Consider the following 24,456-nt stretch of genomic DNA (forward strand, 5'->3'; position numbering starts at 1 on the left):
TAAAGTTGAGTTGGTTGATAAGAGTTCATCTTGAAAAAAAAAAGAAAGGCTTGTGCACAGAAACACAAGATAACAGGACAATACAAGCATTGACAATCAACTGAAAGGGCACTGTTTGGAAAAAAAAAAAGTAGGTGCCAAAATTTATCGCAAGTGCCAATAAGTTTTGGCTGCTCCTTATACACATTCTATTTTACATGATAAATGCTTTACATGAGTACAGCACTGTTAAGCTAATGTTCAGCATAAGATTTTGTGAAGGAAAATGTATTTGCCAAGTTTAGCTTTATTTCTCTCAAAACCAAATCCCAGCTGCCTAAACACTAGGAGTGTCAAAGTGAATTAAAAATGGCTCAAGAAGTCAGCACAGTCATTTGTTGAATGTTTGTAGGACAAGTAGCTGTACTTTTATTTCCCACTTCCGACATGACGATCTTGATTTAAATTATAAACGAAAAGTCTCACACAAGCCGGGCAATAAAATTATATCGGAAAGAAAAATGGAATGTGTGCATTAGCCACTGAGACTGTTATGGATTCCTGAAAAGTTGAGTAATAGAGAAAGTCCCGCATACACTTAAGGAATCTTTCGCATGTTTGGATGAAGGATTCATGCTTGGTGGCTTGCATTTCCATGCAATAATGATACCAACCAGCAGAAATACTAACAGCATAGGATATCATGATGAAACGGTGTTAGTGATGTGATATAGTTCAGCAAAGACTGCAGAAAAGACACAGAAAGTCTCAGGTCTACGCATTGCAGTCATTTAAAAAAAAAATGGAAGTAGTGGAAAAAGTACACTCAAATCTTGATATAACGATCCTGGATACAACTATATATCGGTTATAATGAAATAAGTGAAGAGTTGCTTTTTGGGAATATACATTTATAACTCATTTTCAGATATAAAAAACATATTTTGGTGCAAGATGCAGTTTTGTTATAATGAGATTTGAGAGTAGTTCACTGTCTTTCATGCAAGAATACAGTCATATTTCTGTCAGCCATACAAGTATTGACGGCAGAATACAGAAGCTTGCATTTTTTCCCAATACTCTGTTTTTTATGACAAAAAATCACAAACAGTGGCCCTCTAATGTTCCTAATAAGTCCCATAAGGGGTGTTACTCACATGATGGCTTATTTTCAAGCCATACACTTCAGCTGCTATCCCACGGCAATACTTGCAACACACCCCGACATTGATTAAGAAACAATGTCGGTAACATAATTACAGTAAGAAACTTCTATTTTGAATGATTCATTCATTCATCACAGAAATTTTATCGTCACTCAAAGGGGGCCCAAACTACTTTTTCAAGTAAGTATCGAATGATCTCAGTGCAGGAGTTTATTGCCTAGTGGATCGCTTGCCACAAAATTGTTTTGAATCCATAAAGTATAAGCAGAGTTTGAGGGGTTATTTCATGTTTTGAGCACTTCACTTTTCTCCATCTTGACAAGAATGCTGGAGGCTAATCAGGGAGGGATGTCATGGAGGAGAGAAGCCATGTCAGCGCTCATCTTTAAACGTATTCACTCACTTTTCATGCGATTGGGTGAACAGTGGTATGCTGCCGTGTAACATTAGCACACCATACAGGTTTTCTCACACAACTTGAACCGGTACTTTAAAAATGAAAGGCTGTTAGAATTGAGCTGAATTGATCACATACTATTTGCACCAGCCTATATTCACTCAGGCTACCTTTTGTTTTTCCTTAACTAATGTTTAATTAACTAACTTTATCATTAATGGCAGAAGGCACAAGTATGACCACCGAGTTGTAAAGAACCTTCAGAACCAACAGACTGAATTGTTTTCCGTGTGGTACATCTTATGTTGTCCTTTTTCCTGTGTTGCAAAGAAAGCTAGCAAAATATGAAAAAACCTACCTGATGAAGAGCTTATGCACCGATAGTGCTGCTTTGAAGCATGCATTCAATTTTCTAACATTACGGCAATGTTATAACAAACTGATCTTAGTTTAAGATTGGTTAAAGTGCATTGAAAACGAAGAAACAAAAAGGCAAACATACACACACACAGTGCGCTACTTTCAACTAAACCAGGTTCAAAGTAGTGCTATGTATGTAAGTGTCTATGCCTTCTTTGTGTCTTGTTTTCAGTATGCTTTCGATGTTCTTAAACATGGAATACCAACATGCCCAGATGTCGGCCTTGGTGATTTCGATTGACTTGAGTCTAACTACCACAAGTAGCTATGAGAAATACAGATCTAAGCAGCTGGCTAAATAGTATAAAAGATAGCATGCTTACTTCACTTACAGGTTCCTCAAAATGTGGCAAAAACTCCATCAAGTCCAGGACGTAAGTATGAGGAGCAAAGCACTGAAGCTCAACGTGGCATGCTGTCGTAGTGTTTCCATCCTATTCCCCCAAAATCAGACACATACAACAAATCACACAAAGCAATATTTCAAGAAATACTAATGTTGATTTCTATATGCATCTATATCAAGAATGAAAAAAAAAGGATGCAATTAACATACATGTGTTTATGATTTATGCTGCTAAAGAAAGCTAGCCTTAATGACACAATTTACGATGTGAAAATTTAATGCAAACGCGGCTCATACATGTCAAAAACAACATAACTCAGAGCTATTCAGTGCCTCCATTGAGGTAATTGGAGATGAGAGAATCAAATTTATCCAAAGCATTTAGTCACACTAGTGGTTTTCAGGCATCATAGCTACAAACTGATCTGTGCAAATCACCATCAGTCAAAGTTATCAGAAACTAGTTCTTTTTTGTTTCCTTCTGACTAAGTGATCGAATGACTGAAAAAAAAGACTTGTATTCTTTCAACACAAATAGGATGCTCCCCTAAAAAATTACTTGACTCACAGTGAAGCCTCCTTTCCACACGGGAAGCCACTCATATTGAAGGTTCCAGCCAGTAACTGTCATGCCACTCATCCATTTGTCCATCTGTATGCTCGAACCAACTCCCAGAGGTCTAAAAGTAGCATGACGCCACATATAGGCTCTGAACAGGGCATTATAGAGCATGACATTGTCCCTGCAATAATTTTGACAGCAACCAAGAGAAACAGAAGTTACCACATGTTATTAATGGCTGTTGAAAACTCTTAATTTGACATTACTAGATCTAAATTCAGGTGGCCTAAATTAACACATTAAAATAGATTCTCAAAATAAAAACAAAAATGCTACTTCATAATCCACATCATGACACATGCTTCATTCAAGCAGTATGAAAATGAAAGCCCACACTGCCTCCAAAAAACTGCAGCAGCTATACACACACATATTTCAGAGAAGCGTCCTGCGGGGCCAAATATTCAGAAAGCCACTTACATATGAAGCCATTATATTTAAATTCAAATGTCACATGTAACCGATGTTTTAAGATTGTTTCATTTTTCAATCTATTAAATCGGAGCCTCAGAAAAGGTCTGGCAGCACCACACTAAGGATGAGGCGAGCACCTTCCATTCTTGGAGCACTTTGTCAGTTTTCATCATTTTGGTGCTGTCAACCCTCACTGGCTCACTATCTAATACTTTGACCCTGGTGGCATCATAACACATGAAGAATACAGTGGAAGAGCCAAGCTATGGGCAAGTTTTTTTGTTGTTATTGTTTGCTTGTTTTTTTAATGTTGTGACATGCCTGCAAGTTGTAGTGCTGCAGCATTTGCAAATTATTACCGTCACGGCACAAGGTACATGATGCGCATGTTTATCAGATATATAAAAATTGTCAAACGTAGTTCAAAGGCCTTTCATGAGCAGTAAACATTATCTTTATTATAGTGAAACAACTAGCTCAGCCCGAATTTGCACAAACATCTGCCAACTAACCAAGCACTAATGCACCCAAATACGCTCATGAACACACTTCATCAATGACTGTGAGCACATGCCACTGCTAATTTTTTGTGTTGCAGGCCCTTCTATTGTTCATGGTTCAACAGATCACATGACATCTCATGTATGACAAAGCTTTCTTAAATCACTGTTTATCAGTAGAAAATGTGGCCAGGTGGGCTTATTGACTGTATATTGTCAAATATCCATTTTTTCTGCGTTTTTAATGGCACATACCGCCGTTAAAACACAATGAGGTCAAGAGAAAGTATGCCCTGAGTTTACAGACTTTCATGGCTCCTCTGTAACGTTTTGGTTAGTGATTAAACAATTCTGTTATGAAGTAGCAAGAAGGCCAAAATGTTTCAGAATTCAGGTCAGAGACGTCAGACTCTGCCCAGGCAGCGCTGCGAAAAACGCCGCCACCAGCGCCCCCATCGCTGCGCTGGCCATAAAGGAGTAATGCAAAGAGAGCCGTCTGCGAGCAATCGTGCATATGTGCTGTTCTTTCGTTGGTATTGAGGCTTGGTTTCCTAAAAATCAAACACCTGGCAAGCCTCTTCCTTCAATCCAAGCTTGTTTTAGAAAAGTAGGAAGCTCATCAAAACGAATTTTGGGTACAATGCCAAAGATGTTTGTTATTTCAGGGTGCTGCAAGCGAGCTTTGCATGACATCCGAGTTCAAGGCAAGCACTCCGACGAGCGTTCTGTAACGCCTAAATGCATCAAACTTGGGCATACACATGATGCCAAAGCGTTGAAGTGAATACACAAGCAATATAACAATCAGTAGCACGAAGTTTGCTTTATTCGACATGAATGGCCCTGGCAATTTTTGCCTTTGCAGTTGATTTCTCCATCGCTCTCTCGCTTCCTGTGTGTTGAACGGTTTTATTACGCATGCTAGAATGTTTCGTTGGCAGTTGTCTTCCATTTGTATATACTGCAAATGGGGATACATGCATATCTACTTTCTCGGTATACCACGAAAGGCACAACTGAGGCCTCCGAGATATCTCCGGAAATCACGAAGACCACCGGCCACAAAAACCTGATTGTGGTCGCGATCATTTTGCGATTTACCAGTATGACATATGTGTTCGCATTTACTATTTAAAGCCAGAACTTAGAGCCTTCAAAGGCGTACATGCAAAATGGTGCATGGTAGCAACAACTTCAGATTATCGGTGGTCGCGGCGTGTGCTATGTTCATCGCTCGCGTCACTTGTCTACTGTTGCACGGCGTAAACAGTGGTCAGAGGCTTTGTTGAACTTCATAATCAATGTTACCATGGTTCTCCGTCAAGGCTATAGAAAACAATAACAGGAGACCTACAATATCACACTTTCTCATGCAACCGGCTGTGGAGAACGCAAGTAATTCGCTTACACAACACGTTCGCAACGGTTTGCATCTAGCGCTCTTGCCATTCCGATTCGCGAAAGCTGCAGAAATTGGTGAAACTACAGTTGTTTACGTCCGTGGCAATTCACAACCCAACAGTAGCATCGAGCGGGGTCTTTTTTCGTAGAGCATAGAGACGTTGCGTCTGCTCTTCTTTTCGCCATCGTTCTGGTGAGTGAGCCAGCTAGCACTTCATGGCGGTTCGGTGACGCGATTTACTAGCTGAGAAAAATTAGTAGGTCTATTTATAAGCATCCAATGCAAAAATATACACCTAATATTTAGCTAAATTGGTGTTTTGTAAGCTGCAGTTGCACATGGTTGTGCAGCAAACTATGCAAAAGAATCGGGCTTTGCACTACTCAAAACTGTGTCGACAGGTGGTGCTGCGTGTCCGCAAAACTTATAAAGTCATAAAGCGAGATTCAATAAAGAAGAAGAACAAAGCACATGCTGCGGGGAAGTTAAGAAAACGATGGAACATGCTCTGATTCAATGCAGCAATATACGTATGGGTATAAGCCTACATGAGGCTTTGGGTTTTAGGGACAAACATGGAAAGCTGAGAGACGGTTACATTATTGGTGGCAGGAGAGCAGTGATGAAAGACACAAATAGTGCGAAAATGAGGTCATTCTGCCTGAAGAGGCAGAGAGATGGAACATAAATTTATAATTTTCTTTGTTATAATAATTTATTCAAAGTAGATAAGGCCTTGGGCCAACATAAAAAAGTAGTTTTTTTTTTTTTTGCAAGCCTGGTGGCACACATGTCACCCCCCCCCCCCCCCGTTAAAAAAGGGACGCTCATAGCATCCATACTTCCACTCCAGAGTCTGAAGTTCATAAATCCGAGTGAATAATTCTAGAAGCTGTGTACCACATAACAAAAATAGCAGTACAATTACTTTGGTGGACATCTTAGCACCTGGACTACAACGTGTTGCAAAAGCAATTTCACAAATGCAAAAGCAACAATGCCATCTGACAAATCACAGCTAAAAGTTTTAGAGATAAGAAGAATCGTTTACAAAAAGCATGTCAGTCCGACTTCGAGTATGAGGAAAGAAACCCCATATGCAAACCAAAGACTTACTTGACATCTAGGTCACTAAACAGACTTCTGTCCACTACAATCTCTAGCATTGCCCTCCCTGAAATGAAAAAAAAAAGTCCGAGTTAACATCAGTTTGGAATATTAATTTATCAGCACCATACCAGGGATCGGCAAATTGTCAAGCAGGCCTTCGATGCGTTTTGTAGCGATGGTAAGTACAGCCCTGAAGCAAAGATCAAAAGCTCAGAAAAAGCAGAAACAACCCTTTGTTTCAAGCGAGCAGCATAGAATACATACGGCGACAGCTGAGATGGAAAGTGGTAGGTGTCTTTCAACCTCGCAATGTCGTCTGACCAGCTTTGCAAAGCACTCTGGAAGGAATCCAACTGTAAAGTCTTCCAAAAGGCCTAAAGCAGCAGAATGACAAGTATCAGAATGGACAAATTTTAGTGCTCTCCCTCCAACAATCGAAAGCTTTCAATAAGAATATTTATGCATACCTGAAGTTCTTCACATGGGCTCAGGAGAAATGGCAGGATCGCGAAGTGGACCTCACGACTTGGGATCAGCGGCAGCAAGTGGCTCGTCGGTGAGTCCGGCTCCCATGTCAGAGCATCCATCAGACACTTCAAATGGTAAAAATAATCTTCCACAATATCCTTCTCAGCATCATCTAAAAAGACACGATTTGTTACAGGTTACAGTTGATCACAGCGTCTACTTACGCGAAAACAAGCAAACGCACCTTTGATCAGGAACAGGCACCACCACTTCATGATCGCAGCTACCCCACACCGCCACGCACACTCGGCGTTCTGGCCACGGTTCGCATATTAGGCCAATATTCTTGCCAGATGAAGAAAAAAGAAAATGAAAGAAGAAAAAAGAAAGATGAAGAAAGATGCTGATTGTTTACCGGCTCGTGCATGCATGCGCGTGCGCCAAGCTACGTTGCCCGCGAATTATTTGAATCAATGTGCCTAGACTACTACATCCGCTGCCTACATTTGGAGCGTCGGAAACGTAAAACCGAAACTGAATTCTTCGACCACAGTTTAGAGGTACGATGTAGCTGCAAAGCACCTATATACACATAATATATGATATAGCGAATAAGCTTAACAAAACACGTTTCAAGTTTACCCTTATCAGCAAACATATCGCGACCACGGTGATATCAACTGAGGTCAGAGAACATTTAGGTTTCGTTTATGTCGTCCATCTTAGCACGGCCAGATGACTTCGTTGTTCAAGTTCCGCGAAATTTTCAAACATACGCATTGTGCTGTGATTGGCATGATACATGTGCAAGCATTGCCAGGTTCGGCGGTAAATGTGCTTTGAGGTAACTCGGTACTATGGTTTTGTGTTCGTAATGAAAATTTCTTTTCAGGTGCACCTTTCAACAAAATGAAATGCAAGGAGATAGTGGACGCAGCTTGTGAAGAAGCAGAAATGTACAAGAAATGCGGTGTTGTATGTATCCGTATGCTTAGTTATCTTACAGTTATCAATATATGCTAATATACGCTGTTGGACGGTGCTCGACTGGGCAAGTTGGCATTTCCTAGCTCCCCATTGTATTGCTGCAGCAACGCACGAACCACTGCGCCGAATTTTCTTTTCTCTCCAAGTTGCACTTAATTTCATAAACTAGTCAAGTTCAAAAGCTTTTCTATATAACTTACGTCCTTGTCTCAAGGTCTTATTCAGGGGTACAGTGATCCAGGGCTGTCAAAGTGAGCGATGTGAAACAGCTTTTTGGGTCCACAATTACACACGAGTAAACTCAACGTCACCTAGCTAGGCCCACTCGGGGATCGGTCAGGCTCGCGCGGGTGCTCTGGATATGACCAGGATTTTAGAGCTGGGGTCCTGGGCCTTACTAAGCCATATCGTCATTTCCTCTTAGTGGAAAGGAGAATGAGGTGCAGGACATGCTCAAAGCCCGCATAACCATCACTAGTGCCACCACAATGGGATGTCCTAGCTTTGGGAACCGTTCTGGGTATACTCTGTATCAGACCACATTCCTTTACCTAAATTCTTGACAAAGTCTAAACGTTAAAGTACTTGCCACTTTTTTTTTCTGAACAACCTGCAAAATAATAAAGGATAAATTGTGAGCACAGTAATTGTTCCATTCCTTGAAGAAGCTGCACACTACTATACAATACGTGTGTAGCACAAGTTTTACTTTAGTTGCATTTAACTCTGCATAACCATCATAATTCCCATGATATGGTTGATGATTTGATAGGTGGGGTTTAACATCCCAAAAGCACCATATGATTATGAGAGACGCCGTAGTGGAGGCCTCTGGAAATTTCGATCACCTGGGGTTCTTTTAACATGCAGCCAAATCTGAGCCCACGAGTCTACAGCATTTTTGCCTCCATCGAAAATGCAGTCGCCGAAGCCGGGATTCGATCCCGCAACCTGCGGGTCAGCAGCCGAGTACCTTAGCCACCAGACCACCGTGGCGGGGCACGATATCGTTGCCATGTTGACGAAATGGAAACGGTTGCATTAAATTTTTGTGCACTTTTGAAATGCATCATAAATGTTTCTTGTGAGGAACTATGCTTGTGTACTTTGAAATGAAGAATTATCATCGATATAAGTGCATCTTTCTCATCTGTAACAAGTTGTTTTCTCATATGAATCCTGCTTGGTAAAGTCACTATTTATATTTCAGCACGATCCAAGGTTCAGGCCACTCATGTATCAAATCTTTTTATATGGTTCTGTGACCAAATATTTATATCTGTATAAGTGATCTGTTGCCAATTGTCTAACGTACTTGAAAATATCTTGAGCTCTGGATTAAATGGCAACTATAGTCTCAGAATCGGGGAGAAATGGTAGTGAGGCAATTGTGAGAGTAATACCAAATAAAACCCAGCTATTTTATCCCTCCAGTGCTCATTAAAACATGCTGTTACAGCGGTTCCCTTTTCAGCATATAAAATGGTCATTCACCCATTGGTTAAATATGAAACCATTTTACTAACTTTCATTAATACACTACGCCCCGCCGCGGTGGTATAGTGGCTAAGGTACTCGGCTGCTGACCCGCAAGTCGCGGGTTCAAATCCCGGCTGCATTTCCGATGGAGGCGGAAATGTCGTAGGCCCGTGTGCTCAGATTTGGGTGCACGTTAAAGAACGCCAGGTGGTCAATTTCCGCAGCCCTCCGCTACGGTGTCTCATAATCATATGGTGAATTTGGGACATTAAACCCTACAAATCAATCAATCATTAATACACTACAAAAAAGGCAAGGCTCCATAATTCATCTAACTTTTGATTGATTGATTTGTGGGGTTTAACGTCCCAAAACCACCATATATGATTATGAGAGACGCCGTAGTGGAGGGCTCCGGAAATTTCGACCACCTGGGGTTCTTTAACATGCACCCGAATCTGAGTACACGGGCCTACAACATTTCCGCCTTCATCGGAAAATTCATCTAACTTTTAGGCTTGGACTTCAGCCCGTGAGTTGCTAGCATAAAGTGGCTCGCAGCCTCTTACACACCATGGTAGCATAGTATCTAAATTAGGGGCCTCAATCTCGCCTCACAGAGCGGGTCGAAGTCCAGCAATTAACTCCCACAAAGCGGGTGCAGTGAAGAAGGTAGGAGCTGGGGGGGGGGGGGGGGGGGATGAAAGGAAAAAAAAAAGCCAGCACAATCGCTCTGTCTTTTGGGTCCTCTCAATTCTCTCTTTCTCTTGTGTTCTTTTGTGTGTTTGCGAGTAATATGGGAGCATTCAGTCATTACCAACAAATGCAGTTAATTGCCTTAAAAAACAATTTGAGAGGAAATGCTGTCATTTGAAAGAAAACTTTCCTGTGTGTGCAGGTCATTTCTCAAGAATATTTGGTGTCAGATTTAAAAACTTGTCGATGCCGATCTCCAAAATTACTCAAATCTGGACGCTGATTGTGAAATATAACTTTTGTTCCATGGTTATGCGTCACAACATGGTAAGCTCATGGGATGACCCATGGAAACAATACCTTAAACCAGTTATGCCTGTGTAGCCTACAAATGTACTTAATAAGAAATGTTTAAAAATGTGAGGTTTAAGACAGTATTGTGTGGGCTGTCGGCCGCAACCGAGAGTTTGAGACCCCTGATCTAAAGCGTTGCACTGCAAAGCTCAAGGATGTAGGTTCAATTCCTGGTCATGGCAGCTGCATTTAATGGGGGCGAAATACAAGAACATGCATGTTCTTAAGTTTAGATACAAGTTAAACAACCCCAGGTGGCAAAACTCCACAATTCTTTTTTGGCCCCTTAATTTTTTATTATTTTTTGCTAACTCTTGTGAAAACAAAGTATTGTGTCACCCTATCTAATTTAAATAGCATGAATGAGTTTTAGAGTGCATACCTTTACATAAAATTGTTGAAAAAGTTTAAATGTCAAGTTATTTGCCACTTTTATTTGCCTCGAGACAAGTTGCAATATATTAAAGGAAAGATTATATGTGCAATAATTGTTTCATTCCCTGAAGATGCTGTACTATGTACTATTCAGTGTGTTGTGCGAGTTTTACTACACTACATCTTATTGAATTAGTCAGTAAGGCAATGCTATAATATTTCATTGCCGTGTACTTTCCAATTTAAAACCACCTAGGTCACTTGATTTCAGTTTGTGTTGATATAACTTCTCTGCTTTTTTTTTTCTTCTCTCCCTTTTTGAATCCACTCAGCTATGATTTCAAGATTGAACAAATAAACATAATGTTGGTGAGTGGATTTATACGCAGTTAATTAATTCAATGATTGGTGCCCCTCACCAGGCTCAACTGAAAATTTTTGTTACTCGCTGAAAGTTGTAAGGCACTTTCGAAGAGCCCTCCTACTGAAATACTTTTTCAAATCAGTTAACTACTAGAGTAATGTTGCCAAGCTGCATGGAGATGAGAACCACATTGCCTTGGGTGTACTCCACTAGTAGCATACTTTCCTTATGGTCTTCCATGTGCCGAAGCCAAACCAACATGTCATGTTTGTGTCTTGGGTCCCAGTGCAGTGAACTTTTGTGACGAGCAGTTTTCTTTTTTATTCTCTTCATGGTGCATTTAGCTGTACATTTTGCATTGATTACCAAACTGAAGTTGCATGACATAATTAGTGGCATCCAAAGCAGTGCATGTGTGCATGCTTTTGACTCTCACTCGAAGCACAACTGTCTTAACAATAGCACACACTTTCCTCTAATAAATTTCTACTGTTTTCACACTATGGAGCCCTTTGATATGTTGCAAAACCAATTGTCATCACCTGGTTCTCACGTTCATGATAATGAGCCACACTTATTTAATTTAAAGCCCCTGAAACTTTATGAAGTAGCGACATACTTTGAAGAAAGTGCTCCTCCCTTTTCTTTCTCCTCTGCCTTCTCTCACACTGATGCCGCTTTGCAATTAGCCAACTGGCATCATGTAAGAGTGCGCAGAGAGTTCATTCTTTTACAGTTGCTCTCGATCACCATCTTTAATCTGTATCTCTGCATACTGTCGAAGAGTGCATGTATCAAGTGCGTATGCAGTTCCTGCTTGATGAGCATTTTGTTGCAACATAAGTTGGGTTACAAATGCGACGGCACTTTTCGTCATGGGTAGGTGCTGTGCTTGCGGAGGCCCACACAGATTTAGTGATGGCAAAAATATTCTCACGACACCGTCCTGTAGGTGCGACGAGTCATGAAGAAACACATGTGGCTCCACCAAATTGGAATGTAGAAATTCTAGAGCAAAATCTTCGATCTACAAGTATCTCAATGTAATTCGTTTTGTGGTTTGGACAATTGGCTGCATGTTATTACATATTAAAGGTTCAATTTCAATAAGCATGTCGTGTCTCTTGGATGCTCTAACACAGCATCTGCAGGATCTTCTCCTTGTATCAACCCACCGTCTGCTTTTGTGCACTTAACATTACACACACCAAATGATTCATAGCTGTGATCTTATTTCGTGGGGCCTAACAATAAAAAAAATTAGGCTGCTTGCAATGGTGGTGCAAGGCTGGACTAACAACGCAGCTGATGGCCACCCTATTACCAATTCAGGTGGAACACAGACAGAATTAGCTTATTAAGCCACTATGACTTCACCAAACATGACTTAACTGGCACAAACACATTGAGCACAGATTAATCAACCGTGACGCAATCTGTGTTTGTCTTAATTTAGATTAAACTAATCTGTGTTAGTATATCGACACACATCTAACGTGCTTGATCACGGAGAACCAAAATTTAGTTTCAATTTTCGGATTAAATCAAAATATCTTAATCCAGTCTGGCTTCACCCTCAATCTGCCTTGGTGAACTTAACTTAATCTGGATTTCTTTAGTAATTATTCTGAATTAACCAATAATTAGTAGAAATAACCAGGGTTTGTTTCATTAGGCTTGGTTATGCTTTACTTGGTTGAACTGAGCTCAACTTGGCTATGCTCAACAGCTTAAATAGATGACCTAATTAGACTTGATTTAGTCTTAGCTTAATTAGACTTGGTCATGGGTCATAAAGTTCCCCGACACCAGCTCTCATGCTTTCTTCTCCTGTGTCTTTCATCTTTTGTGCTGTTTCAAAATGACTCCAGAACAACTATGACAAAGTGGCAGCAGGAGCGCACCAGCACGTGTACAACAGTGAGAAAATTTGACCACTAAATGAAGACGCCTTACTGCACATGCTGGCATCGCATGCAAAAAAATAGTAAAAAAAAAGAACAGGTTTCTTTGTTTGCCAGGAAGATGGAGCTAGAAGTTGGAACAATGAAGACGTGTTGGTCTGGTCGGATGAAAACGTTCGGGAAGCCAACATTGTTGAAGGCACCCGGTCAAGCATCGACGCCTGAGTGACTTTGTAATATAGGTCAGCGAACTCACTCACGAGTCAACTCACTCAGACTCAGATCAAGCCTTGAGTCTGTGTGAGTCCGGTTGAAGGAAATTTCGGTGAGTGCGAGTGCAAGTGAGCTTGGCTCAGAAAAATTTTGGCGAGTCTGAGACAGAGGGAATCCAAAGCGCAAATTATATTTCTTGGGTGAGTTTGAGTGAGTTCCACTTTCTCGTGCCGACCTAAGGTTTTATCTAGTCATGGTCAGCATTACTATCAATCTTACCTGAATTCACGTTAATAATCCCATCTATTCACATGTATTCTAAAGCATTGTTATTCATACACCATTTCAATATTGATTAATTATAGGCGTGAATTAGGTTGAAAGGAGCCTTGTTCCCCACCAATTCTTGTAGAAGATGTCTTGATTATTATATTTTATGCTGTCACCTTTCGAAGAAAAATGACCTTATGGGTTTGTAAGCACTCAGAACTCGTTTTTGAAGATACTATGTCAAACGGCACCACGAAGAATAGTGACTACGTGAGATATTGGTGTTCAAGAGTACTGACACCATAGTCGGAGAAGCTAATTCTAGGCTGACGGAGTTGACTCACTCGGACTCACTCAGACCGAGATCGATCCATGAGTCTGAGTCTGAGTGATTGCTCGTAAGTAATGTCTTAGTGACCTGGCTGAACAAAATTTTTGTGAGTTTGAGTACCAGTGACTCTGGCTCAGGAAACTTTTCAAGAGTTTGAGTCCAAGTGAGTCCAAAGCTCAAAATATATTTTATGAGTGAGTCTGAGCAAGCTCCACATGTTTTGCCAACCTATGCATTGCAATGACATGTCTTCTACCCCGGTGCACTGCAGATGTAGATTAATATGCGAGAACACACCTGGCCCTTCTTGCCCAATAAGACCTGCAACACAGCCACGACCATTGCTTTAAGTCCCAACATGTGAGAATGTAATTTTTTTTGGACCGACTTTTAAAAAGACTTTTCCTCATCATAGTGCTTGCTGTGCTTTTTATTTGTGTCGTTTGTGTATTTTTATGTCAGAAACAGGTTTTTGTGCTGTGCCAGTTGTCTCCTCTTCCTTGCTGCCCTAGAAAATGTTTATGACACCTTTCTATAAGCCTTCTCCCTAATCCTGCCTCGTAACATCATGCTTGACTTATTGCAGTGCAAGCACTAGGCAATGTTTGATGCCATATAGGTATAGGTCAATCATGATAATGATAGTTTTTATTCACTCTGCACAGCTTAACAGGTCTGCTGTAATGAATGAACTGACTTATTTGCAGGAATGAAGGGCCACACGCAAGAATTTGATTTCGATACTTTATAAATTCGAAACAGTTCTTTTGATAAAACATTTAGCTCGGTCTTGTGCCTTTTTTAATGAGCAGTCACTTTTTACAGGTAATGGGGCTTTTTTCCTCTTCCTAGGTGACAGTAAAAAAGTGTATTACGTCCGACGAAGATTAGTGGCTTAGTCATTGGTAGACAGCAGCACTACAAGCTTTCGAGAACGCACGTGCCATTTCACAGCATGTACTGCTGTTGATGTTGATGCATTAAACTCATAATTGCACCGCTGCCCATCATCTGTGTGTCTGTGTGTGCTTAGTACAAACATTGGCAAGTGAGTGGTACTGAAGCTCCAACGCCTTACTGAATCTTCGGAGTGGCTGTCGCTTATACTTCGTGTGTCATAATGATACACCCTGCAAATTTACCGAGGAAGATCAACAAGTATTAACTAGGTTTCTGAGAATTGGCTGCAAACCATGACGTTTGCACTTAGTTTCAAACACGTTACTTACAATGATTCGCTACAGGACCAGGTGATATGGGCTCATTACAGAAGTTCCGTACTGAACTGTAGCGTTCATACTGTCGCCTCCGATATGTGGGCTGCCATTACACTAGTTCAGACACTTTCACTGTGGAATAGTTATCACCACAGTATAACAGTGCAGTTAATATGTTCGTGTAACCCATCAAAGAGAATCATTGTGCTGTAAATAAACACACTTCTAGCCAGACTGCAAGCATGAATGATTGTAGTGCACTGCCTGACCCAGCGCGCATTAACTCTACTAAATGTCCTGTGCTTTATGCTGGAGCAGTGGTGCAGGTTGCGCTACGGTCAAAGAGGAGGCACGAAAGGGACAAGAAACGAGGAACAGTGTGTCGCTACTTTACAAAGTTCCAAAGCTTGCAAAGCACAAAGCTATTCAGGTACCCTTTAATGTGCTGTACATGTCTGCTTGAACACAATGCATTCACATAGGTTTTTTAAATATATAGGAACAAGGATAATGAAATCCATATTGTACATGATGACATTTGTGCATAAATGATTGTGCAAACAGTATCTTACCTTGCTGCCATTTTTTGAAAAAAAAAATTTCTCAAACCTATGGCCACTTTAACTTAATTGAAACTCGTTATTATATAAAACCCAAATTTTATGCCAAAAACCAGCAGTGATGTTCAAGATGTTATTGTACGTTCCTTCCTCAGGATGGTGTCCTCGTTGAAAACATGTTCGACCTTCCTTATGTGACACCGAATCAGGCTGGCCCAGAATTGAATGCCTTCATGGCACTTGTCTGCACAGAAGTAAAAAAAGATACTTCCTTCTTTGCCCTGTGGTGTACAAATACTTGCTGGAAATAATAAAAGTGCATTAGCTGTTGCAGCAGCCACAGGTAATTCCTATTCTTTACATACTTGCCGGAACCAATATTGTGACTTCATAATATATTCAGTGATTGTGTTCTGCCTGAATTGTTTCCACTGTTATTGCATACTTATTTAGTGATACTAGTATATCTATTTAATAAAATTTCTTTTAATCTGTCCAAACGATTTCTTCGCGGCTTGAAAAATACCATCTAACCATCCCATAAACAAGCAGCCTTGTTTTCCCGTACGTTTCGTTTTGGCTACCATTACTTTACGACATATTGACCCAATAGACCATACACCATGAAAAAAAAATCTCTTTATAAAGTTAGCTATGCAGATGTGAAGCTGTCATTAAAGCTGTGCAGACAAAATTTTGTTGCTGAGAGAGCTTTTCAGGTTGATTTGTGTGAACAGACATAATCTCATTATTATTGGCAAACGTAGCTTAGAACATAAAATCATTCTTAAAGTGTGTGTCATGCAACTGAGTGCACAAAGCAGAACTTAGCTGGAATGTAAACAAAAATAATTTGCATCGGGAGCCTCAACTTGTAAGATACGTAGTCTTTGTCATCTCTGGATGGCAAAGAGATCAAAAGTCCGGAGATTCGCAGCGTAGGTGGTCGCATGTCTTCAACGAAGAGCATCAATCTTAATCTACACTCATGTGGCCAGTTGTGTTTACATTCCAGCAGCTCTGGACCCACTTTTCTTGGTGCTCCCTGAAACTGAAAGTGAGGCTGGGCACTATGAAAATGACTGGAAATAACCATCAAGCACTGAAGAAATGCAAGCAGCCATCATAAGTGGGTCATAAATTACTTACTGCAAAAGAAAAACTGTGAACTATTCCACTCTGTTAACGTTGATGGTAACATGGCAGACGCCAGTTTGATATCAAAGGCCAGGTTGTGAGTGGACTCCATAGTGTTCAACCCACTGTGCAGAGTCTGCCACTGCATGCTGATGACCACGCTGTAAGAAATGCACATTAAGCGATGTTTGTTTACCATGCCCACCTATAAGACCACAATCTTTGCTTCACGATGTGTGCCAATTTTTTTTTTCTTTATGAGTAGGCTTTGATAAAACACACAATGTGTGCAAGCCAGCTTTCTCATAAATCACGCCAACGCCGATTCTTTTAAGTTAGCTTCACTTCTGAAGATAGATGCGTTGCTGAAAAGACATAATCTTCCAGATGAAATATGAACATTTTTATTCGAATAGGATGGCCCTAGAACCTTTTCTTAGAGTACGAAAAGGAGTGAAGCATGGTGGTATGGTAATGATGCACATGGCATCTTCTTTCCACATTTAAGCATAGGCGATTCAGTATTTCACCATCATGTTGTCAGAATAAGAAGCATAATAAACACAACAGCACACCACGTACAAGAAGTCTAATTCTCTTGGTTCTAGTTCCATCAGTAAGATAATGTATTTCAAGAAAGGGAAAGAATACAATCACTGTTTGTAACACGAAGCCACAAGAAAAGCCTTGAGGCTTTGTGCTACAAATGGGTGGTTGTCTTCTTTCCCTTTCTAAAACCTACTACCACCTCTTCGGTTTCCACAAAACTCGTTTGCAATAAAGTATCTCGGTTTTTAAATATGCCTTCCTCGGTTAGCTAGCCCTGTCCTAGGGAACAGCAAACCAGGACACTATATACAATGTTAAGGTGTAAAATGCATGCAGACCTTATTGAACTGACCTCGACAACCTTGACAATCGCTTATTGCGATAGGATGTGTCTTTTCCTGTAAGAACTCGAGCATTCATACCAAGACCCTCTTTCATCTAAAACATTTGGCAAAGCATGTTACTTTGTTTCTGCCGATGGGTAAACAGGCCTTGTACACGGAGGTGTAGGTCACATATAATTATTATAAACCTATCATAGGTGCCAAGGAATGGCAAGCATTGGAATGTTAAACAACAACAGAGCCATTACGAGGGTTCCGTGAGAAAGAAAGAGATAAGGGGAAAAGCTGGGAGGTTATTCAAGGTTCTACCACGTTGACTACCCTTCATGTGAGAAAGGAAAAAGCTGTGTTTAAGTCACTGACTGAATAAGTAGCTCATTTCCGTGTCAAACACATGGCTGCCAAATGTGCAGAATAGCAAGAAATCTATGAATGATACCCACACCTCCGGCAAATGAGTTTTGTGGAAGTAAGCAAGATGAATGCCTGCCATTGCATCATGTAATCAGCAGCTATGGTTTGTGTACTGAAGTGCAACCAGCTGGTGTTACTCATGGAAACTGTCCCAGTAATGGACATTAGTTTGTTTATAGTACAAGCAGCTTCCACAGTAAGCGGTTAAAGGTGGACTTTAGATCGAATGGATGGGATCGTGTAGACGTAATGTTTTCCTCGTATTGTTTAAGGCCACAGTCGGGGAGAGGTGCAGCTGGGCTTAGCTTGGTGTAGCTAGGCTTATCTGTTTTTGACAGTACCGTACCAACTCCAAGAGTGGACCGATTGATCAGTATTAGGATCTCAGTGAAATGCAGTCATAGACAGTTTGAAATTGGTCTTGAGCTAATACCAACAATATTGTATTTGAGCAAGTCTCTGGAATGGGTGGGACGTTTGAGTGTCATAGAAAGGTGAATATATAAAGGATAGTAATTACTTGTGCAAAAGACATCTTTAAGTCACCATTATGCAAATGATAAGTCAAGTAATCACTTGCAATCTGAACAATGTGGGACACAAGCAAGGGTGGTCACCACAGCTGACCCTTGAAAAAATATCAGTGAGCAAAGGTTTCTGATTTCACGTGCTTCTCAGGACCTTCCCGTGGATGCTGTGCATTTTTTATTTATCCGTGGCGTATTCAAACAATATGCATTATTCTAAAAGCAATTTTAAAAGGACACTAAAGGCAACTATTAAGTCGACATTGATTATTGAAATAGCGGCCTAGAAACCTCGTAGTGTTACTTTTGTGCTGAGAAAAGGTCTATTTTGAAATAAAATCACGTTTTAGTGGTCAGCATTGGGTTAGCACACTTCAAATTACCCGCCTCAAGAAGCAGACCGACCGGACCGACACACTGCTATCTATATTTGCACGCATCGGATTTCCTTCTGAAATCTAATGCGACAATAGTGTCTTCACCATCTGGCTTACCTCTACCTTTATGGATAAATGTGGAATAAAAGTGGTGCACAGCTTGATCCATCACCCGCAATCTCATGCGGTAGAGCGTATGCATTCCGTTCTGAAACGGATACTGAGAGCTCTTTGCTACGTCCACAAATGCGACTGGGAAGCGTGTATTTCTCCCGCTATATGTTCGCTTTGAGATCAGCTCCTCCTGAGAGCACTGGCTTTAGCCCTGCAGAGCCTGTGTATGGCAGGAGTTTGAGAACACTATTGCGAATGCTACGCGAGTCCTGGGAGGCCCGGCTTTACTGCGCTAGTAGCAGCACACCGAAAGAAGCGAGAACCACAATGGCAATGACGGCCATTGATCAATTTGTCACCATTGGCTTCGAAATTGCAGACGTTTTTTATTCAACTGCGCCCCTCTAGATGGCACTACCTGTCCAGTGTAACTACGCGAAAGGTGATTTTTTGAATCACTCGTGCCATTCCCCATAGCAGAGTCCTCCCATAGTAACGTCTGGTGATTCTTTTTTCCATGAATTAAACAGAAATGAACAGGCAGCATTTTATTGAGTCTCTTGATGCACAGAAGATTCTTTATTTAGTGCAGCTAGATTCATTACTAGTGATTAATTGTAGGCGGTCTGTCTTATGTCATCGTGATCATTTTGAGAGTATTCTACTGTGGTGCATGTGTTCTTGTGCATTTACCTTAATTTTTTGGTAACTAGGGCATTGTTGTTTATAATATTGTCGTTTTAGATGTTGTCATACATTGAGCTTTCACTCTGACGTAAATTGTTATTTGACTTTACTGGTCCCTGGAGGTGTAAGAATTTAAATAAGATGATATTTGGATAAAAAATTAAATACTAAAGATTTCCTTTTTCTCTAAACGAAGCAAAGAGGATCATTCAAAATCTGTTTGCTAAAAGAAAAATGTTTTTATTATATGATATACATAAGCATGTAATGCGAAATGCCAGTGAATTCCCAGTAAACCTATGAGCTAGTAAATAAAAAACATCCGATTTGTTATAGTATCGTAGATCATGACAGTGACTGTAATAAAACAAGGCAACATCATGTCGCCATAATACTCATGGTGCGGTGTTGTTTACTTAGGTTTCAAATGCTTTCCATTACCAGAAAAGGAGGCGATTATATCTTAAAAGGTTAATATCAGTCTTGAGATGTTCATCCACAGCACATGATCTACATAGACTGGTGTTGTTCTCCTCTTTGTCCCATGATGCAGATGAATGTCTGGAGATGTGGAGTTCAAACAGGAAACTGCAGATATCTCAGAAATGGTACTAGCCTTGAGGCCCTTGCTAAGATTGCTTGAGCATTGGCCAGTTCCAATTCTGCAACATAACTCCTAAACTACACAAGAAATTTTCCAGCTTTAGTTTGTGCTGATTGATAATCACAGTTTCTGGTGTTCGCGAATCCTGATAATGTGTAACTTGCAAAATGGCTTGGCACATGAGGTAAAACAAGGAGTACACAGTAACTTGGTCATCGGCAGGATTTTTCTCTAGGGGGGAGGGGCGTGCAAACCAGTGTTGCCTTGCGACTGCTAGAGGGGCACCGCTGTAGCTTGGGTTAGGGCAAGTGCTGGCGAGGCTTGAAGGGGGCTTGTGCCCCTTTTGCACCCCCTGCCAACCCCTATGCGCAGTAATGCCCCACTGTTTAATTAAAACATTGTTTGTATGAATAACTCAAATTATTATTTTTGTGGGCACCATAGTTTTGCGATACTTCCTGACTACAGAGTTGAGAGGCCCTGTCAATAGTCTAGAAAGCATGCACGTTGACTGTTAGTCTACTACTGCAATGACTACAAAAAGGCTTTTATGCTCAAGGGCTCTGTGGAGAGCAAAGATGATTTCTAGCACAAACACTGGGCTTTCCACTTTTTTTCATCTGTTTGATAATATCTTGTGCATAGAAGTCGATGGTTAAAGAACAGCTCCTTCTCCTGCTTACTAGCTTCATCAGCAAGCAGTGGCCATCCCTACAAAAGTTATCTTCCCTTTTTTTTAACTTTATTTGAGTGAAAGTCTTTTCAGTGGCAATTCTGTTAGTGCGAAACACATTGAAATTATTTCTTATGGTCCACTGAACACTTGCACTGTGATTCTTTAGAGATAGCAGCAACCAAGCTAATTCACTGGAGTCGTTCACATTTTATTTGCTCATATTTAATCAAATCTCAATTTCTTTTTGCACTGTGATGCACAGTACAAAATTTAATTATGGAGCTTTATATCAGTAAATCTCTAAACTATTATCTGAAAAGATTTGTTATTATTGGCTAATCAGTTTATGGGTGGCATGGATTGGCAATCAAAGCTCCCAGCAAGACGAGTGCTTCTACGTTTAAAAAAATGAATGTATTGAATGAAGCAGCTTTATACATGAAGGTTGTGTAGCCATATGTGTTTCAAGAGTTCATAAACCAAACTTTGTGCAGGTTTCCAGTTCGTGCGTGCTGAAGGCTTCGTGTTTGGGCACGTGGCAGATGGAGGTATTATGGAATCCTGTGCCAGCGAGCTATTGCGCTACAGACGCATTATTGATGCTGAGGACATTCTTGTGTTTGCAGACATAAAGAAAAAACACTGGTCAGCATCAGGGAGTTCTTTCAACATTATATTGTTGTTCCAGTCATGCCAATTGTGTTTCATTAATGTCTACATGTAATTTCACCCTGGCCAGTTCACATGCAATCAAAAGTGACGTCAGAATCCTGGAAACAATGAAAGCAGCCGAATTCTTTCCGTGTGATGGCATCATCCTAACTGGAGGTGCAACAGGCCTTCTACCCAGTACAACTGAACTGCAAGGTGTGCGCTTGTGAAATGTTGCTTCTGTTAAAAATGTCATGAGCCAGCATAGTTTTGTTTTTTGATTCAGTGCAACCACACATGGCTGCCAGTAATCATTTACAAACAGAAGCCACTGTAATGTTGCATTCTTGCATTACAGCCTTTCATAATTGCAAGCATTACATGTGACCGAGTGTATTGCTGCTTTTCAGAGGTGAAAGCAGAAGCAACAGTGCCCATGCTACTTGGATCAGGAATCAGAGAGAACAACGTTCAAGATTTTTTTTGCAGCAGATGCAGTGATTGTGGGATCATCATTTAAACATGGAAATATCTGGAGCGGTGCACTGAATGCTCTACAGGTGGAGGCATTCATGGAAAAGGTGCACACATACGTCAAACATTATCATATTCATCTTAACTCTGTAATACAAAAGAAATAATGACAGCTTTGAACTGGAATGTGGCCTAAATAAATTTTTTAATTTTTTTTTTCTTCCCATCTTTCTCAGGATGCATCTAAACATAGTAATAGCCTATTGGAATATTGGTCATCATTTTATAAATAACAGTTATACAGTTTTCATGGTTAACATTTGTTTCATCATACAATATTTTTATCTCTGGTATTTTCAATATGAAGTGCAGAAACTATAAAACATTTTTCGTTGGATATATTCCGGTGACACAGTACCACACAACGTATGCATAGTGAGTACACTTTCCAAGTGCATCAGTAGTGAAGCATGATCAATCTGTACAAGTATGTTTTCTTGTTGTACATCTGCTGCACCTATGTGCACAACAAATAGTGGATAGCACGATACATGAATTCATAAAAGAGCTTTCAATAATATGCATCCATTGAAAACTCGACAGAAAGGCTTAGCCAAGTAACTTGTCAAAGACCGTAAACTGCACGGGTACAAAAATGCCATAGAAGTAACCACGAAATGCACAAATCGAAGTTAGTGCCGTTTGTAAGCTTTATGCTTTTGTAAGACACTCGCACGTACTACATACTGTCATTCACAAAGCACAAATCTGAGGTGCTGCAAAACCGACATATTAACAGTTGAGCCGACCATTGCAGCAGTTTGTATATATATTTTTCTTTAGATCTGCATAGGTGAAGTTCAGCTCAGAAAGAAATTACCGCTGGCATTCTATAATTAAGTATTTACATATGATTAATTAATTACACGCATATAATTAATTACATATGATTATATTTAATGACATACGACCAATCTAGCTGTTTACTGGTCACGAAATTGCACATTATCGCTCTTGTAATGCATTGTAGTGTTTTTTTAGCCAAGAAACTTAGAGTAAAGCTGAATCAATAATTACTGACTCTCCAAGAAGATCGTGCCATATTTGCTTTTTGCTTGATGCCGGACTTACGGTGTGTTGCCTTTTGCAGGAAAGAAGTGATGGGACTTTTTCGGACCAAGAAAGCAAGGACACAACAAGTCATGCTCCTGAAGTTAGCACCAGGCCAAGCAAAATTCCCAGGATAGCCATTGAATCACTCAGTCAGGCGACACAAGAAATGAGCGGACCTCAGTAGACGTGATGTTTATTATGCCACCAGCAACTTTTTTCATTCAAGTGTTTGTAAGCTATTTTTGCCACGCTGCACTTTGGTGCTAGATGTTTTATATATTTTTGAAAGCCTTTTTGTACAACACATGAGCAGCTTCTAGATTCATTTGCGCGAGGCATCACAATTAATGTACAGTATGACATGATGCAGCCACTGTGCAGGCATTTTCATATATCGTGTTAACAGCAAAAACATGCTTTTTATCACTTTTAATTTTTGCCCTCCCCGCCTTATGTAGTGAGCTGTTTCTAAAGTAGGTAGCAAGAATGTGCATTTTCTTAAGACTGTGCCAGGAATGTGTACCAGATAAACGAGCATAGCATGTTGTAAATATCATTGTAGTCGCTCGTGACAGTTGCATATTCAATTAAAAACTTCCTGTGGTAACCCATTGCTGCATTCTGCATCTGATTTCTGTTCTGTATTTAATCACAAGCATTGTACATAAATTCACACTTAGTGTTCTTTCAATAAGGGCCTTTAAAAAGTTTGGGCAAACTGACCAAATAAGCACAGCGTGCGGGTACCCATACTGAGCAAGAGCAACTAATGCAGCAGAGGGGTTGGATTTTTTTTTATATGAAAAGCGAACATGTACAATGAAGGGGGAATTAGCATGGGCAAATTAATGTTTTCATTAAAATGTGAATGAAACGTCTTTCTACAGGCAGGATCTAAACCTTCATCTTCATGTAGTCCTTTCCCTTTAGAACTGCTTCGACAGCTGTTGGTCAGCCATCAGTTTTTTTCAATGTGTATGTCTTCTTCTTTAACTCTGGGAAAATCAGCAATTGCCACCCATGGACTCTGTAAAAGGTACCACGATTCGGGGTGTCTGTAGAACCCTAGAACCCTTGAAAGCCCTGGAACCCTTGAAGTTGAGTATGTTGTCTAGGCACTGGAAACCACCTGAATGACTTTTTCTTGAAAACTTTTGACTTTCATAAGTAGCGTGTAATTCGAGTAACGAAAAAAAGAGGTTTTAAAAATTACCT

The 24,456-nt window shown here is 40.4% G+C and overlaps 1 protein-coding gene and 1 pseudogene across 4 annotated transcripts in view; one reads left to right on the forward strand and one right to left on the reverse strand.

Annotated features, from left to right (window-relative positions):
• LOC142777432 (uncharacterized) overlaps positions 1-7,273 on the reverse strand; it is a 67,871-nt gene extending 60,598 nt beyond the window's left edge. For 3 of the 4 annotated variants that reach the window (XR_012888082.1, XM_075881823.1, XM_075881821.1), the window contains exons 1-7: positions 7,069-7,273; positions 6,824-6,996; positions 6,621-6,730; positions 6,485-6,546; positions 6,363-6,420; positions 2,877-3,051; positions 2,286-2,396 (exon numbers count right to left, since the gene is read on the reverse strand). Coding sequence is in view for 3 of the 4 variants with exons in the window: in XM_075881823.1 (XP_075737938.1) it covers positions 2,286-2,396; positions 2,877-3,051; positions 6,363-6,420; positions 6,485-6,546; positions 6,621-6,730; positions 6,824-6,996; positions 7,069-7,099 (720 nt within the window). In the remaining variant the exon portion in view is untranslated. The remainder of the gene's footprint in view (positions 1-2,285; positions 2,397-2,876; positions 3,052-6,362; positions 6,421-6,484; positions 6,547-6,620; positions 6,731-6,823; positions 6,997-7,068) is intronic. The other variant, XM_075881822.1, reaches the window with a different exon arrangement.
• Positions 7,274-7,421: 148 nt separating this feature from the next.
• Positions 7,422-23,852, forward strand: LOC119182980 (uncharacterized protein F13E9.13, mitochondrial-like; annotated as a pseudogene).
• Positions 23,853-24,456: the final 604 nt, after the last annotated feature.

This window comes from Rhipicephalus microplus, chromosome X, assembly GCF_043290135.1.
Source record: "Rhipicephalus microplus isolate Deutch F79 chromosome X, USDA_Rmic, whole genome shotgun sequence".
NCBI lineage: Eukaryota > Metazoa > Arthropoda > Arachnida > Ixodida > Ixodidae > Rhipicephalus > Rhipicephalus microplus.